Source organism: Tachypleus tridentatus, chromosome 9 (assembly GCF_004210375.1).
Source record: "Tachypleus tridentatus isolate NWPU-2018 chromosome 9, ASM421037v1, whole genome shotgun sequence".
Lineage (NCBI taxonomy): Eukaryota > Metazoa > Arthropoda > Merostomata > Xiphosura > Limulidae > Tachypleus > Tachypleus tridentatus.
The window spans coordinates 49,567,264-49,586,225 of NC_134833.1; the positions used below are offsets into that span (position 1 = coordinate 49,567,264).

Here is an 18,962-nt window from a genome sequence, read left to right on the forward strand (position 1 = left end):
TAAACACTTTTACATGAACTAAATTCCCTCTCGGATTTCTAATCCTACCATTGAGAGCAAATTGTCATAACATAACTTCCCATCTGCATTTTAAATAGATCTTTATTGAACACCATTATTGTCTTTATAAATACATTTTCTCATAAATTAACCCCTACCCATTCCCGGCATAGCGAGGTGGGTTAAGGCGTTCGACTGGTAATCTGAGGGTCGCGAGTTCGAATCCCCGTCGCACCAAACATGCTCTCCCTTTAAGCCGTGGGGGCGTTAAAAAGTGACGGTCAATCCCACTATTCGTTGGTAAAAGAGTAACCCAAGAGTTGGTGGTGAGTAATGATGACTAGTTGCCTTCCCTCTAGTCTTACACTCCTAAATTAGGAACGGCTAGCACAGATAGCCCTCGAGTAGCTTTGTGCGAAATTCAAAAACAAGCAAATAACCCCTAACCCCATTATTGCTATATAATAATCTTCCCACCGGTATTTTAAACAGATTTCTATAGATAACCTCTATCGGCTCTTTAAACTACTTTTGTAGATAAATTGATTCATCATCTTTTTTAACACCTTTTTATAAACCAATCACCCATCAGTTTTTGAAACCTATTTTTATTAATTCTCATATGGGTTTTTTAAATATTTTTCTGTTGACTAACTATGCTTTTGTTTATTTGCTGTTGTCAACTGCAAAGCATCACAATGTACTATTTGTGGTGTGTTAACTGCAGGTTTCGAAGCCCAAATTTAGGGTGTTAGAAGTCTATAGACTTATTGCTGAGCTACTGGAAGGTGACTAAACCATGCTGTTTGTGATTCCATAACATTGTTAATTACAGAACCCATAACAGCATGAATAGCATAAACAAAAATAACACAAAAGTACCATCAACAACACAGTCAATTCTATTAGTTTCACCTGAATATATGTACATGTTACATAAGAAACGATTGATTTTACCAAATTTCCTTTGACATTTTCTAACACTGAGTATCGCAATAAGCAAAGGTTTATATGTTTTATTACCAGATGCAATATCAGTACCCCACCAGTACTACACATTACTTGTAAAAGCAACTCAGTAATTTTGCGTATTAAGCTATTCGACCTAAATTTTCCTGAAACCCATATGATAATATCTTTTATAGATCAACGATTTCGGTATTAGCGGTTTTGACCTTGTCCTCACCTATATTATCACATATCTTGTAAGTTGACTTTTTACTGCTCTATAAGTCGCTAAAGCTCAATAATTATTAAGCCTAAACTCAATTATAAATATATGTATAGATATGGTAGCTTGAAATAATTCAAGCTTTTATAAGAAAATATTTTTTTTTTATTTTATATAAGGAAAAGTTTTTATTGGGATAAAATATTTTAGTTAAATTATATTTAATATTTCTGTTATAAGTTTGTTGATTTTATTTCAACCGAAAAATGTACTGAGGGAAATTGATTTGATGTTTCAAAACTTTACATTTTATTGCACGTGCTCTCCAATGGCACAGCGATATTTCTACAGACATACAGAGCTATAAAGCGGGTTTCGATACCCCTGGTGAGCACGACACTGATACACATGCTGAATTACAAACAAACAGATTGTTGCACTTCCTATGTAGAAATGTTATGTACTGTCTGATGTTCACGTTAACATCAAAATGCAATAGTTTACTCCCTGCTGATAAAAAACAATGTAAGTTCGACCTTGCAGTATGCTTCTAAACATTCGTGCTTTTGGCTGTGGGTTATTAATAAAAGTAAGAGTGAATCCCGCTATTAGTTAATTACAAGTACTCATACTGACACTAAGTGCTTGTGAATAAAATAATTTTTATCATAAAATAAGATAAAATGTTTTATACAAGAACTATTTCTAATGAACTTCGTAAAATTGTCACCATTTCAAAAATAAACGAGCGACACTATCTTATCCATTTAGATTATGTGTGTGTTTAAGAGCAAAACCACTCTTGTCTATTTGCAGTGTCCTCCAGGGACTTCGAAACTTGATGTAAGTCCATGAACCTACAGCTGACCCACCAGGGACGTCTGCTTAGAAATAATCTTTAACTATGTTCACATAAATAATTATATTAAAAAACACACATATACTTAATTTTAGCCGATGATATCTACAGGTGAAATATAAATATAAAAACAGATATTGGAAATACTAAAATATATAACTGTAAATTAGCCTTGGATGTAAGAAATCTCGGTTTGGAATGAAAGTGAAGCATTCATCGCTGCTTAGCAAAGAAAAAAATATATAAATATAATATGTGCGTATGTGCGCGCGGTCACGCATACATACAATGGCATATTACGTGTATAAATATACACTTTGTTTGCAAACACTTTATAAACATTTGCTAGAGGAAACCACATCGCATTTTACTGATATTAGAACAGATATAACCATAAAACTTGCAGCAGTAATATAGTTTTTCTATAAAGAAATAAAAACACCGAGATATAGGCTTTAATCTGCTTCTAAATGTTTCGGTCAGTCACACATCCGCCATCATCCAGGGAAAGACAGTACTGAAAGACCTTAATATATTGTTCATATTTTTTCCGTATTTTTTATTATGAAAAAGAAGATGTTCAACAAATCGATAAGTATAAACGTTAATGCCTCTCTTTATCTTTCTTTTAATAGATATCTCCAAAAATAAATTTTTAACCATTGGGCCCGAATTCCTATTTAAAATTGACTTCGAGTTCTTATATCCGATATTGTATAGATGAAGAAATCGTTTAAGAACATTAGCTTTTCACAAGCAAGAAGAGTGAACTTTGATATTCAACATCACTCTTTCTTTACTGTATAATTTATTTTAAAATATTTTGAAAACTAAATTTTACGCCCTTATGACAATTTTACGTTTATCCTAAATCTTCAACAAGTATCTTATTACATAATACGCTGTTTTATTTGGCTCCTGAGACAAGAAAAAAATGTGTTTTCAGCAACATGACAAATTCCAAAACAACAGATTACTATTATGGAGAGATATTGATGACAGGACTATTATTACATGTAGGGATTTCTCTTCAAACAGACGTTGTCTGAAGTAGCACAAGTTACCAATAAGAAAAAGAGACACGAAATCGGACAAACAGTCATTACAAAATATTATGGGATTAATATCAAATAAAAATTGGAGACTTTTATACGCTTTACATCACCTACGGTTTGGATTTAAAATCACAGCATTTTTGCGTCTTAAAGAATCAGAGCTATTTGTTTATATAAACAACAAGTTACATGTGATTTTCGTTCACCATGGAGGAATCGAGCCCCAGATTTTAGTGCTGTAAGTACGTTAATTTACCAGCGAATCACTAGGGTATACAGAATTGTGTATTGTTTTATTTTAATCTACACTTTGACAGTTACCTGAGCCACAAAACTTTCTTCAAGACTCATTCTTGCTATAAACTTATAAAGTTATCTATGAGAACTAAAATATATTTTCATTTATCGTCAGTATCCCTGGGGCGTTTTGACTTTTTGCAGGCAAAGCCTTAGAGACTCGTGTTTCACAGCGTACTTAATATAAAGTTATGTCGAATGAAAGCAAACACATCAGCATTAACTGATAGAAAATTGTAAGTAGATTTTATTATAAGATTTAAAAAGTTATCTCATTTAAAATGCCAACTAATAAAGTTGTAATCTGATCAGACGTGAAATTACTGAAGCTAATAGAATTCTATTCTACAAGGGGCGCAGTTCTTCATATCAAAACAATTTTGAATATGCAAATCAACAAGTTATGTAATAATCATAGCTACTAAGATATGTGATGGGACGGAAAGTATCAGAACTATTCTACAAGGGGTGCAGTTCTTCATATCAAAACAATTTTGAATATGCAAATCAACAGGTTATGTAATAATCATAGCTACTAAGATATGTGATGGGACAGAAAGTATCAGAACTACATTTTATTTGACGTTCATAAATAGTGTCATGACATCGAAACGTAATGGCTTTTGGGAATGGTATATAACAGACCCAACCAACGCAAAGTATTTATTAACCCAGATAATAAAGATGTGTTTAAATCGGGATTCATAACTGCTAACATCATGATATTATTGCTTTCAATGGCTTTGGAAAATGAAGACGTGGATCAACTTGGAGCACAAGAACTATCCAGAAAAAGCGGAGTTTTGTAATAGGAGAGAATCCACGAATTCAAAAGTTGCAGAAACCGTCCACATGTCTCATTAAACAGTACACAATATTATTAGTGTAGATCTTCGTCTAGAAAGTTACGTATAGTTCAGCTGCTTTCACGACATAGCAGTTCAGGAGTCTCGTCAACATTAGAATAAAACATGTGATTAGGGCGCTCCACTCGTAAGATGAGGGTCGCGGGTTCGAATCCCCGTCATACCAGCTGTGCTTGCTCCTTTAGTCGTGGTGGCGTTATAATGTTACGGTCAATCCCGCAATTCTTTGGTAGAAGAGTAGCCCAAGAGTTGGCGTGGTTGGTGATGAGTAGCTGCTTTCCCTGTAGTCTTACACTGCTTTATTAGGAACGAATAGTGCAGATATTCCTGGTGTAGCTTTGCGCGAAATTCAAAATCAAACAAACATTATGCCATACCATACAAAGACATACATACTGGTCAAGTTGTCGGATGATATTGGTCAGATGAAAGTTAATCAAAGGAGCATTAACTAGAAAGTGTACTGAATGTTTATAAAATGAATATTATTAAATATAGTGAAAATGTCTACCAAGGAGTTGAAGTGTTATGGAACAGCATAAACATATATCGTTGAAAAATGTTTAATGGAGATATTTGTGAAGCTACAAAATCTAGAACATGTAAGTGTGTTTATGAAGTTGTCAATAAAATAACTTTAAAATAATGAATATTTCAACTGCACCCGTCTGTTGCACTTAATTGCGATAAACCCCATAACTAACAACTAGAAAATAAAAGTACTTAGACAGATCTTATAAAACTCATTTTTCATAAGTAATAGAGTCTTTAGGTAAGTATCATTGCTTAAGAAAAATGAAAAAGCTTTCTAACGTTAAAGGCTGATTCCACAAGTATAATTTTAAATATAAGAATAATCATAAATGTAAAAAAAAAAATTAAATTGGAAGAGATTTGGTTCTGCAATTCAGATGAAAATTGACCAGACGTAAAGAGAACATTTTTTACTTGTCATTTATGTTTCAAAATAATCTGCGCCATCACATTTTATTAACACCATCACGACGCTTGTCCTCACTTATCATTTACTTAATTAAGTTTATTTGAATAAACCAGTAACCAGCTGATATATGTTTAATGCACTAGATGTTCGTGCAATGGTTGGGATAACTTTTACTTCTTGATTTAGCTATGATGTTGCAATATCTTATTTCATTAAATTATGTCATCGAAGAAAATACAGAATAATAAAATATTTTACGAGCTCAAACTTAAATCATAAAAAAGCTAAACATCAGAAAAACGCTATAACATATAGAAGAATATTAATATTACTAAGTTTTCTTATACGATCTAGACATTCTTTTGTACACTACAAATACGTATTAAAATGTTCATAAAAGTAATAATGTTTGTAACTTTTCATTAGAAAGGAGTTTTTTAGAAAATAAAATAAGAAGTTTTAAAATAAATTAAATTTTGACACAGATTTACTAAACATATTATACAAAGTTTTCCTTTATGTTTAGATACAATACCGATATAGATATATATGCTGGAATTTACGATATAATTTTTTTGCAGTAAAGTAACTTGCCTGAAACAGGCATTCTTTTAATTTACGATATAATTCCTCTGAAGGTAGACATTGCCAATCTATCGTATAATTCTTCAGAAGTAAGCATTACCACTACAACTACAAAATAGTTACCCAGCTTACCTTCATATTTTGGCCCAAGAAACAAACTTTTAGGTTTTCTTGAGGTGTCACTTTCAACCAAACTAGATGGTGTGCATTTAGAGAAGGTAGTTCACTGGTGCAACAACTGACAAACATTGATAGATACAGCCAATGTATCAAGAGAGATGCACTAGACCAGGAAGCACTGCAATTATCCAAAAGGGTCTCCTACTGACCAATCATCTTGTCCAAACCACAAAAAAAAGATGTCACCAGGAGAAGACTTCTATCCTCCATCATATAATGATGCTTTCCAATCTAACTTGTTTCGTTAAATTTGTATGTAGCTCTGCTTTATATTATTTCTAATGCTGTCATTTTTCCTGTTAATTGTGTTATATTTTACGCGAAGAGGGCATATTAACAGTTTTAAAACTGTCTCTTTGCACATAAATTTAACTTAAGTGTCCTCATTTCTACGTTTATATGTCAGACAAACTGATACTTTTCGGGTGTTTCATAAATATTAATGCCTTTATATTGTCAAAATACGTCCAAAAGTTACATTTGGAAATGATAACATTGGAGCTTCTGTCAGAAGATTACACAGATTAAAAATAAATATATTGTACAAAATAAGTAGTTGCTTTAGGATTATAGCTGTATTTTGGAGGAAGTTAAATAATTTAGATAAGCATATGTTATGTTAGAAAAAGCTGGAGATATTTTGATTTTCAATAAAATTGAAAAAAAAAACCTTTATTTTTACATTTTTGTCACATACAAACTTTTCACTCATAAAGATCGTGAATAATGTTAAACCGAAATGCTTTGTTACTTTTGTACTGATTTAAATGTTTGTATAACAAAATGTTGTATTACTTTAATACTGATTTAAGTAATTGTATAACGAAATGTTGTATTACTTTTATATTGATATAAGCGCTTGTACAACAAGCGATTGATTGGAGTAAAAATATATTATTTTATCACTGAGATTTATTAAAATGTCATATACGATTAATTCGAATAGTATATTTGGAGGTAAAGCGTTTTTCTACAATACTTTTACCTAATTAGCTTCTGCTTCATCATCGTAATAAGCTTTCTAGTTACAGTTAATATAAAGATCGTTAAGCAATTATTAAACTAGCAATTAATTCTTACATGTTCAACCATTTATTGATAAGCTAGTCTGTTTAACCTTACAGATTTCAATTAACTTATGATCAAAGCAAGCTACCTACATAGATCAGAACTAAAATTATACCGATAATTAATATAGCAAATTTAATACACCATTTAACAAAGGAAATACAATGTCATAAAACAAATACGTGTAATGCTTGATAGTTTTGGGGTTTCAAGTTTATCAAAGCTCCCCATTTAATTTTTAGTAATCAAGTTAATTCACGTGTGTGAATAATATTATGATATTGCGCTTAATTTATTTATTTCGTTAAGTTTAATTAAAAAAACTTAAAAACTACATAACATAAAAACATAGACCAGTATTACAAGAAGTTTTACGGTATCGCTTTACTGTATCATTATTGATCCAAACAGATTGATGAGCCTTAAATAAGTGAAACTTCAGTCCAGAGTAGGGTAGAGCGAATCAATAAATACATTTAGCCACTGCGTACCAGATTATTTATTTTTTATTTTTTACCTTTGGCTAAACGAAAATAAATCTGTAATGTCATTGTACACTGATTACAATGTACTTGTTTATTTATCTCTTGGGTATCTTAGCTGTTAGTGATATGTATAGAATCAGTGTGCATGTTACAGTGTCTACGTATAGGACAGTACAGTTAAGGTAATAGGTGTAGCTTAATTAAAGTAAATGTGTTAATTTGTTTAAAAAGGACTGCAATGTTTTATTTTGTTTAGCTTTTTAGGGACTTCAGTATATTATTATTATTATTGGCATCATGATTGGGTTAATGCATATGTCATGGGAATTAGAATTAAGAAGAATTTGAAGGCCAACACTTTTTAAAGTTGTCTTGGTGAGTGCTACAATTGTAATTTTTCTTATGTTTTATATTATGCATGCGGCGAATGTCCCTGAAATTGTATCTCTCCGTCATTCACGTTTGGAGTGTTTAAGAGTAAATATGACATTAGGTGAACTATAGTAACTGTTAGTAATATTTTTTTATAATGTATTTTTGTGGTGTTACGCTGTTGAGTCTTATACAACGTAGTAAGTGTCACACACACTGCAAAGTGTATATCAGTATCCTGCTCGATAATCATGGATCATCCTATTCATTAGTTACTATATAGCGTGGGAAATTTGTCTTGTTATTTAACAGTTGTGGTACAGTCTTTTGGGCTAGAATTTGATGGTGAAAGTTTCCGTCCATCCTGTATTTGGCTGCTCCTTTCATTTCAGACTATAATTTTACTGCAAGCATGTTGGAATTTTATAATGATCAAGATTTACTCGATTTGACTGAATAAGCTATTGGTAAAGTTCTGCAACACTGTTAATCACTTAATAGGGAGTTTGAATTCGACAATAAACCTGAAAACACTATGTGAGAATTGAGTTATACCTGTAGTTAACCTGTCAGCTTCATTCTAGTGTTTTAATCTGTAATTGAGTTATACCTTTAGTTATACCCGTCACCCTGATTCCAGTGTTTAAATCTGTAATTGAGTTATATCTTTAGTTATACCAGTCACCCTGATTCCAGTGTTTTAATATGTAATTGAGTTATATCTTTAGTTATACCAGTCACCCTGATTCCAGTGTTTTAATCTGTAATTGAGTTATATCTTTAGTTATACCAGTCACCCTGATTCCAGTGTTTTAATCTGTAATTGAGTTATATCTTTAGTTATACCAGTCACCCTGATTCCAGTGTTTTAATATGTAATTGAGTTATATCTTTAGTTATACCAGTAAGCTTGATTCCAGTGTTTTAATCTGTAATTGAGTTATATCTTTAGTTATACCAGTAAGCTTGATTCCAGTGTTTAAATCTGTAATTTTTCTTTTGGTACTTTTCAATCTTCATCAACTGTGTTTTCATTTTTGCTACAGTATTTTCATCGTGTTTTATTGCCCGTAGCTTTGACATTTTTTTTCAAACTCTTGTCAAAACATGTTTGTACTTGATAGCTTATTCAGCCTTTAGTAAAATAAATTTGTCAAAATCCTAAAGTATGTTTAATCTCGAACTGTAAGTTCTAGGGTTTCCGGTTCTCATCCCTATGATATGAAATTTCTCTCCGCAATTTAAAGTCATGAATACGTACGCTATAAGAGTGCTAATAAAATCTCACTATTCAATCAGATATGAGTAGTTCAAAAAATAGGAATTGTGAACCATCCAGATGTCTTCCCTCTGTCAGTTCAAAATTATAAAGGACTAAAACGTGCTCAACTCTGTATAAATATTTGGATTCCACCATAAGAGAAAAAAAGTGTTCTAACGTTTTAGTTTTACGAATTATCTTTCTTGTGCAACTAAATATCTTGAAAAACAAAATATGCATATTATAAGCGATATATAAGAAGAGAAAATTGTGGTTTTAATTTCAGTATCTTAAACCTAAAACTATTTATTATCTTATTTACTGAGTATTCTCTCCTCGTTACGTATCTCTGTATACGATTAATAAAAATATTTTATTAAAGTATTTTATTTAAAAGTAAATAAGACTCATCTAAACATCAACGTAATGTTTTATTTGTTTGTTGTTTTTTTTTTGCTTTCAAGATGCAACTTTCTACTACAATAAAGTATTATTGAAACTAGGAAAGAATCTAGAGCTATGAGCTCTACTATTTTAATGTGTTATACCATACAATAGTTGATATTAAGTTACTGATAAGTTTCTTAAGTTCTTCAACTTATCGATAGGATGTGCGTTATCAGCAAATAACAGATTTTTGTTGTTAGAAAACTTGAAACGAGGTGATGTTATTTTTGTTTGCTTGTTATCAAACTTCCCACGTCTCCTGTCTTCTTAGTGACAGGCTTGTTTCCAAATCTTTTTTCATGTACATCGAAGCTAATATTTCATTTTCATGTACATTGAAGCTAATATTTCAGCTTAGAAAGAAACGGTTCGTACGTCCAGTTGGTCATGGTACTAGAATTGCAAACTGAAGGTGGCCACCAAACACGCTCGCTCTTTTATTGGTGGGTAAGTTATAACGTTATGATCAATCTCACTATTCAATAGTAAAGAAGTAGGCCAAGAGTTGGCGGTGGGTGGTGATTAGTAGCTGCCTTCACTATAGTCTTTTATTGCTAAATTAGAGACATCTAGCACAGATAACCCTCATGTGGTTTTGTGCAAAATTCAAGCCAAACTAAAGGTTACAATAAAACACTAAAACACAGGCATTTGTATTTTATTAAACAAAGTTATTTTATTTGGAAAAATATGAATTTTTATAAGTATTTAGAAACGATTTTGATGGGTGTGAAAAATACATTTTGGATAAATGTTATCCTTCTATTTTTGATATTAAATACTAATATTTCATGAATACAAAATACTAACTGTATAGTAAAATACGTAAACTAAAGTCTTTATAGAAAAATTTTGATAAAGATAAGTGTAATCAATTCGATTAATAAAGTTATTCTTTTCACTTACCTTCACCGACCAACCGAGTCATTATAAACCACGAATCAACCTTCCTTATAAACATGTAAGATGCTATAGGTTTTCAGGTACTTAAATTACCGGCTTGCTAGTCAAGTAGAGTGAGTTTTAAAATGAATTGTTATTTTTTAGCCTTTTAGAAGCGATAGTTTTCCATTCTAAAATGTAGTTTGAATCCCGTACCGCCTAACATGGTCACCCATTCAGCCGTGAGGGCATTCTAATGTGACGGTCAGTCCAACTATTCAGTTGGTAAAAAGATAGACCAAGAGTCAAAGATGAGAGGTGATGACAAGGTGCTTTCCTGCTGGTCTTTCAGAGCTGAATTATGGATGGCTAGCGCAAGTAGCTTTCGTGTAGTTTTTCGCGAAATTCAAAATATACTGAAAGATATTATGTCATTTAGATTTTTTTTAATGTGAAAATTGAACAAAATTGATTAAAGTATGAATACGCAACAAAGAAACAAAGAGTGTGACCTAAAATTTAGTAACAGTGCAAACAAAATATCAATTCCTGAGATGAAAGAAGAGGTCAACTCTGAGTCTGATGAGAAAAAAAATCACTGAGCTTTAGTTCTGTCTTTTTCTCACAATATAATTCGTTTTTACCTATATGCGAAGGAACAGAGTTTTGGCGACTGTTTTCACAAAACCCACTGAAATTAGTTGCAATATGATTAGAACGTATTTCTCAACTTACTTATTTGAGAGCGAGATAAAGCATCCTTGTAAAATATAGAGGTTAAGATTGTATTTTGTTGAACAGAAATGGTTTTGAATCAGTTGAAACAACACCAGTGAAAGTAGGTTGCAGGAGCCTGTTCTGCCTATTAGAAGGCATTCTGAATCATTTGAAATAACACCAGTGGAAGTGGATTGTTGAAACCTATCTTATCTTATAGAAGACAATCCAGAGAGGTATGTTAGTGGAATCTGTCGTACTTTATACGAAATATTCCGAACCATATGAAACAGTTATCAGTAGAAATAGGTTTCTAGAAGTTACCGCACCTGGTAGAAGACATTCCACTGGAGAAGTAGGAATTTTTAAAATTTATTATCAAGTTTTGTGTTTTACAATTAATATAACTCCCGTTAATTGAATTATTAGCTCAAATAATATCTTGAACATAATTATCTTTGAATGATAATTGAAAATTTTTTAATTATTGTTATAACTGACGTAGGTCCTCCGCTAATACAGCGGTATGTCTCCGCATTTACAACTCTACAATCAGGGGGTCGATTCCCCTCGGTGGGCTCAGCAGATAACCCGCTGTGGCTTTGCTATAAGAAAAAACGCACACCAAACGCAGCTGACATAGTGTGCAGCGCAAAGCACTTCATTTTGTATTTTTTTAATAAGCAGTTTTCATTTCTTGGTTAATATTTATCCTTACTACTCTCATTAGGTTCTTTTTATTTTCCTTTCACTATAAATTGTTAACTACTACATGTTGTAATTTTTTTTAAACAAAGTTATCATGGAATAATGCTTAAAACCCATGTATATATGTGGTTAATTTATCGAGAGGGAAAAATGTAATTAGCATAGTATGTCACGAGAACACTTCTTCCTAAACAGAAGATTAGTTTCTTGAAGCAGGGCTATAAGAAACGGTAAGGCAAGTTAAGCCAAGGTCTCACCATTTTTTATGGCATGCATGGCTGCAGCTTATGTATTAAATCTTCTGCATATGCAGAATTTGTAGTTCAAATGACTCAAAATGCAATCTGATAACAAAAATATTCACACTTTTTTGGTATGACACGCTCTCAAACTCCCATCGAAAGGGCATTCTTTGCACACCGGTAATGTGTATTCTCAACACGAATGATTTAAGTATTGAAACTTTAATTAAAATAAGGTACAGAACAACGTTTCGACCTGAAGATGACCTAAGCAGGTATCACATTTTTTAGCTGTGATTTGACAATCTAAAAATGTTTCCTACGGCAATATGAAGGCAAAATGTTTTATAAGTAAACAACAGTTCTTCCTACAGTCTCCTTTTCTAAATCATTCCGTTTGAATTAATACTAGAATCATTAAAAATATACTGGTTTCTTTTTCATGATGGTTCTACATTATACATTTATAAATGTAAAAATCATTCACAGCATAGCCAGCATGACCAAATGTGTTAAGGCGTTCGACTCGTAATCCGAGAGTCGCGTAGTCGAATCCCAGTCGCACCAAACATGCTCGCTCTCCCAGCCATGGGGGCATTATAATGTGATGGTCAATCCTACTATTCGTTGGTAAAAGAGTAGCCCAAGAGTTGGCGGAGGGTGGTGATGACTAGCTGCCTTTCATCTAGTCTTACACTGCTAAATTAGGGATGGCTAGCGCAGATAGCCCTCGTGTAGCTTTGCGCGAAATTAAAAATAAACAAAACTAAATATATTTTGTACAAACACACGTACTGATACTTCCAAAACTTCATCTAAAATAAATGATTTTTGGTCCTGTATTTTAACATTTCTGTGATTTAACGTGACTTAGCTAAAATAATTGAACTTTATGAAAAAACGTTAAGAACAAGATAAAAACAGCGTCGAAAAGAGTGGATGTCATGATCTTAAGAAACGAAACAACAAAAAGTAGATTACTCTTTTACTTGTTTAAAAGTCAGATGGACTTTTTAAGTGAAATTAAAATTTCAATCTCTGTAAGTAGTTTAACGAAATGTAGAGAGAAAAAATCTTTTTTCATGTTTAACATCCCAGTCTTTTTTAAACTGATGACAATTTTTTGAAGTCGATTCTTCAACTATAAATTGGATTAAATAAGCACAAAGATGTCCACATTTATACAATTCTTCCTTATTTTTATTCCTGGACTACAAAACTCATATTTTAGCTGAAAATTAAAGTAGCGAATACTTTTTTTTCTTTAAAACATTAGCTTAAGTAGTATAAAGCTAACGATCAGAGTTCTGTAACAAAGCCCGTTTTGTCACTTTTAAATCAGAAACAAGCAAACAAAAATCTGAAACTACCAATTATATTTGTGTAATGTTAATGTAACAACACGTAACATCTTCACTTAAGAATAACTAAAATAAATTGTTTTGATTATATTTAAGTAAAATGAAACAGTTCTCATCAAACAAGACAACTAGTGTTGTGTTCCACAAAAAGGTCAACCATTAACAAATTGTATTTACGCAATTGCATGTGTTTGGAGAATTGGTGGGAATTTCGCCTAAAGCTATACAAAGGCTATCTGCGCTAGCCGTCGCTAATTTATCAGTGAAAGATTAGAGGGAAGGCATGTAGGCATCACCAACTAATAGTGGTAATGTTTGTCACTATAACGACCCCCGTCGCTGAAAGAGCGAGCATGTTTGGTACGATGTGGATTCAAACCCGTGACCCTCAGATTGTGAGCCATTACCAAAATGTTTTGCTAATGCTGGGAGAAGGAAACTCTCCTGGTGCATCTCTTCCATTACTACACCCATCACAAGTCTTATGTGGCTCATTTTTAAGATGAGTGTTTTGTTTGTTTTTTAAATTCGCGCAAATCTACACGAGGGCTATCTGCACTAGCTGTCCCTAATTTAGCAATCCAAGACTAGCCAACTTTTGGGCTACTCTTTTACCAACGAATAGTGGGATTGACTGTTTCATTATAACGTACTCACGGCTGAAAGGGCGAACATGTTCGGTGTGACGGGGGATCGAACCCTTGATCCTCGGATTACGAGTTGAGTGCCTTAACTACGTGGCCATGTCGGGCCGACTCTTAAGAAAGCATAACTAGAGAAACGGACACAACCAAACCGGTATTTAATTGGTAAAAGTGGCAAAAGACAGATACGAATTTAAAACAATACCGGTTATAAGAGTCCATATGAACTTATAGAAAAATTTTATTCACTAACAATTAAGTCACTAAGAGACACTACTAGATATATTTTACATTAGAAGCATCTAAAAAATGATTTTGTCTGTTTGGAATTTCGCACAAAGTTACTCTAGGGCTATCTGTGCTAGCCGTCCCTAATTTAGCAGTGTAAGACTAGAGGGAAGGCAGTTAGTCATCACCACCCACCGCCAACTCTTGGGCTACTCTTTTACCAACGAATAGTGGGATTGACCGTCACATTATACACCCCCAAGGCTGGGAGGGCGAGCATGTTTAGCGCGACGCGGGCGCGAACCCGCGAATTACGAGTCACACGCCTTACGCGCTTGGCCATGCCAAGCCTCTGAAAAATGGAGCTTTTAAAATAGATCTAAAATAATGCACAGCAATATGTTAACTCGCACCTTTTTAGCACAAAATACCACCTTATAAAAATTTCTGGTGAACGCCGACTACAATCTTATGTGTATTTTTTCCTCTACTTATTTTATTACGTGCTGGTGGATTAACTTTCTAAGCAAATAATATGACAAATAAAGCTCGTACATTTACAGAATATTTATTTTGTAGTTAAAATGTTCAATTGTAAAACAATGTTCTTTCCCCATACAAAAATTTCCATAATACACTGTTTACTCACTAATGGACATATGAATAAAGATAACGCAAGATATCTAAATCTGTGCAATCTATTTCAAATTTATATCATACAATAGGCGTTGATTTAGAGATTTTTTTGGTTTGCGTGTTTTAACATCTTCACACAAAGCACTCACGAAATGTGTTTAACTGTTGGTAACTTTGAACCAATAGACTAGAGGGAAAGCATCTCGTCAATCGCACCCACCACCAACTGACATAATAGCGGGACTACACTAACAGTTCTACAGTGCAATTGCGGTTCTAAAGTGCGAAGAGTGTTTTCTAATCAATTGGCCACGAATCACGAAAGGCTCGGCATAGTGGCCCGGCATGGCTAAGCGTGTTAAGGCGTGCGACTCGTAATCTGAGGGTCGCGGGTTCGCATCCCCGTCGCGCCAAACATGCTCGCCCTTTCAGCCGTGGGGGCGTTACAATGTGACGGTCAATCCCACTATTCGTTGGTAAAAGAGTAGCCAAAGAGTTGGCGATGGGTGGCGATGTCTAGCTGCCTTCCTTCTAGTCTTACACTGTTAAATTAGGGACGGCTAGCACAGATAGCTCTCGAGTAGCTTTGTGCGAAATTCAAAAACAAACAAACTCGGCATAGTCAGAAGGTTAGGGCGCTCGACGCGTAAACTGAGTGTTGCGAATTTGAACCCCCATCACAGCAAACATGCTCGCTCTCCCAGCCGTGGGGGCATTATAATGTGATGGTCAATCCTACTATTCGTTGGTAAGAGATAGTCCAAGATCTGGCGGTGGGTGGTGATGACTGGCTGCTTTCTCTCTAGTCTTACACTGCTATATTAGGGACGGCTAGCGCAGATAGATCTCAAGTGGATCTGCGCAAAATTAGAAAAAAAAAAATCAACAAATGAACTACAAAACCTGAAATTGAAAGCTCAATCGTTCTATCCAATAGCTTGTAGACGGTCCGGTTATGTTTGTAGTACTGCATTTACATTTATCATGCATTTATGATAATCAACTTATATAGATTGAGCTTTTTCTGATATATACATATATACATATCTGTATAAAAGATGATGTTAGAATAAGACTGGAGTCTAACTGAATTACTGCATGTTGACAAGAGACCTACAGAATGGTTTCCACGATAAAAGGTGTCATCGTAAGTCTACCATGTTCAGAACATGCTTTTTCCTGCACTTCCACAATCCGTCTATTAAATAAGAATAATAGTATACCAGCAATCGTTTGAATAATCCGATTATATTGAAATCCATAAACCACTTGACAAGTATGTCTTCACGTGAAGGAGCGTGAATACTCATTTACTTCTCTAGCCATTTCATGGATTGAACTTATATATCACGGAAGTGATTTGTTTACACGTGACTTGTAGTGATTTCCATGACGAAGGTCCTACTTGATTATGTTGCTGGCTGAGATACATAAACGGCTTTTAATACTGAGCCCGGTGTTCGTGTATTCTCATATATTACAAAAATACATCGTACTTTGTTTAATACATCTGAGATTTGACTTGTTGCAAGTCTCCTATTGGATGTCCTGTCTTACATCTTCATGCTGATCCGTAATTCATTGCTTTTTAAATGTCATTAAGTATAAAGGATATCCCTGGTTCAGATAGAAGATTTATGTATAAGAAAGAATCATTACACACACTTCCCAAAACCACTTAGTGTCGATAAACAACAAACAACGTCAGCATTTTGTTCTAATTCAGTACCTTCCTCCGCAAATTTATACATGTTGTAGTTGTTACGTAATTTGTTAATTTGTATATTAAAATAATTTTAGCATAAAATTTTCAGCCCTGAATACATTTATGCGCACTGATATATATATATCCCTTTTCTAAGACTAAGAAATTAAAGCAGACTTACTTGTCAGCTGACTATTACTAAGACAAAGGCGACCTTTAGGTAAACAAAATATCAATTCACATAAATATTTTAAAAAACAGTGCTGCTCGGATAGAGTGGAACCTACTTTTCTATTACTATGTGTTTGACTTCTATGTGTAATTAAATAACCACACAAGAAACATCCAAGTAAGCACAGAAAGATGTTATAAACAACAAAGAATCCTTAGAAATGTAACTGTTGTAATTTTGAAATATTATAAAAATTAAAAACATTTGTACGCCATCGTGTGTAGTTAGTCATCCGAATATGTTGTAAAGTTATTATATTTTACCAAAATTATAATTTTAACTTTAAACTTTATTACTTATCTATGAAATGATTCACTCATATAACGATGTTTTATGAATCACAGTAACGACATGTCAGCTTTTTACTTATTTTTCCAGCTAGCTTGAATTAAAATTATATTTTCACATAATTCTTCTGTCAACAAATATCATTTAATCTGAATTTTCCACTGCTCACAAAAGTCAAGCAACAAGCTAACTAGCAACATTGTTTTGCAGTTCACTTAGTACAGTACAAGAAAATCTATATCTGAACAATTCATTAAGTAAATATGTCTATTTATTAACAAAAACCTAGTATATATTTGAAATAGAAAGGTTTAATACGTATTAAATCAAAAGTAAATAAGAATAAATTTTGCACGATTTATTTTAACATTTAAGATACTCATATAGAAATAGTTTCTAATATAGCAACTGAATAATTTAATATCTGTCATATTTTAGTACATAAATTGTTTTTACAAAGTGCTGATTTTTCCATGTAATATTGTAATTTTTTCTTAGTTGGCTTTTATGATAAAATAGAATCAATATTTTAAGTGCTATTTAATTTCTCTCGGCGATTGAGTGGTCGTTATAAGATGCCCCATCAGTAGCACGGTGGTATGTCTGCGGACTTACAACGCTAGAAACTGAATTTCAATACTGGCAATGGGCAGAGAACAGATAGCCCATTGTGTAGCTTTCTATTAACTACAAACCTATCAACTTTACTTTACCTATAGAAAACTAGCAAAAACTGAACCTTAAAATAACCTTTCGTTTACAGGCTTCGAGCATAGCTTTTAAGTATAATGTGTTTCGATTTTGTGTAGGAATATTCTTTGTTACAGAATCCCAGACCGTTTATATGCCTGATATAAAAATATGCGAGTAAATTGAGTTTCAAAAACTGGTGTTTGACTCTTTGAATAACTAAGAAATAGTTTTATAATTATTACAAGGAATAAAAAAGTATATATATACTGGCTCCAATAAATCTATTCGCTAATTCAACTGTATTTTTGGTACTTGTAAAAACCATTTCTAGCATTATTTTTTAAAATATGCATCTATACGTTATTCGCTTAATTTTTTGCTCAATATTACCTTCTCGTGGTCTCGTATTTTTGGCAAAACAAATAAAGTCACTTACTTGGTGGGTTTGTCTGAATCTTTTCACTTGTAGTCACCATCATCAAATATGTGCTCAAAAGCACAAGTCTACACCATATTGAGAAAGCTTTCAGCATGGTAAAAAAAACCTTTTATGCAGGATCTTGCACAGAGTTCAAATGTATTGTATGTATGGATATCGGAGCAACAACAACAAAAACTGATTCAAACTTTTATTTTAAGTTGCAAGTCATGAACTTCGATACTACAATTTAATATCGTGTTGCAGAGTGTTAAATAAATATCAATTGTTGAGCCAATGCAATGACATTTTGTTCAAATCAGAGGGTATAAGGACACTTTTGTCTGTCCAACCCAACTACTGCAGTTTGCTGACGACCGTATTCTTTATCACTGGCGGTATGCCAACAGTTAGTTGTAAAGCGTCATCTAGTGGTTTTCCTTAGCAATAATAAGGAATCATGTAATGTACACATTTATTTGAAATCCGTTTCCACTGCCAAATGTTCGTTTTTTATCAGGTTAGATATAACAGAAAATAAGAAGAATAGAACATAGTATAAAAAAAGGACAAAAAGTTAAATACATTAAGTGATTGATGTTAAAATTGAGGATTGAAT

At 33.0% G+C, this 18,962-nt stretch overlaps 1 protein-coding gene across 1 annotated transcript in view; it reads right to left on the reverse strand.

The window, feature by feature from the left end:
- The window catches only part of LOC143225214 (nephrin-like), a 112,538-nt gene extending 93,848 nt beyond the window's left edge, over window positions 1-18,690 (reverse strand). Inside the window, exon 1 of the mRNA XM_076454229.1 lies at window positions 18,362-18,690. Coding sequence (XP_076310344.1) covers window positions 18,362-18,458 — 97 coding nt within the window. The 5' untranslated portion in view covers window positions 18,459-18,690. The remainder of the gene's footprint in view (window positions 1-18,361) is intronic.
- Window positions 18,691-18,962: the final 272 nt, after the last annotated feature.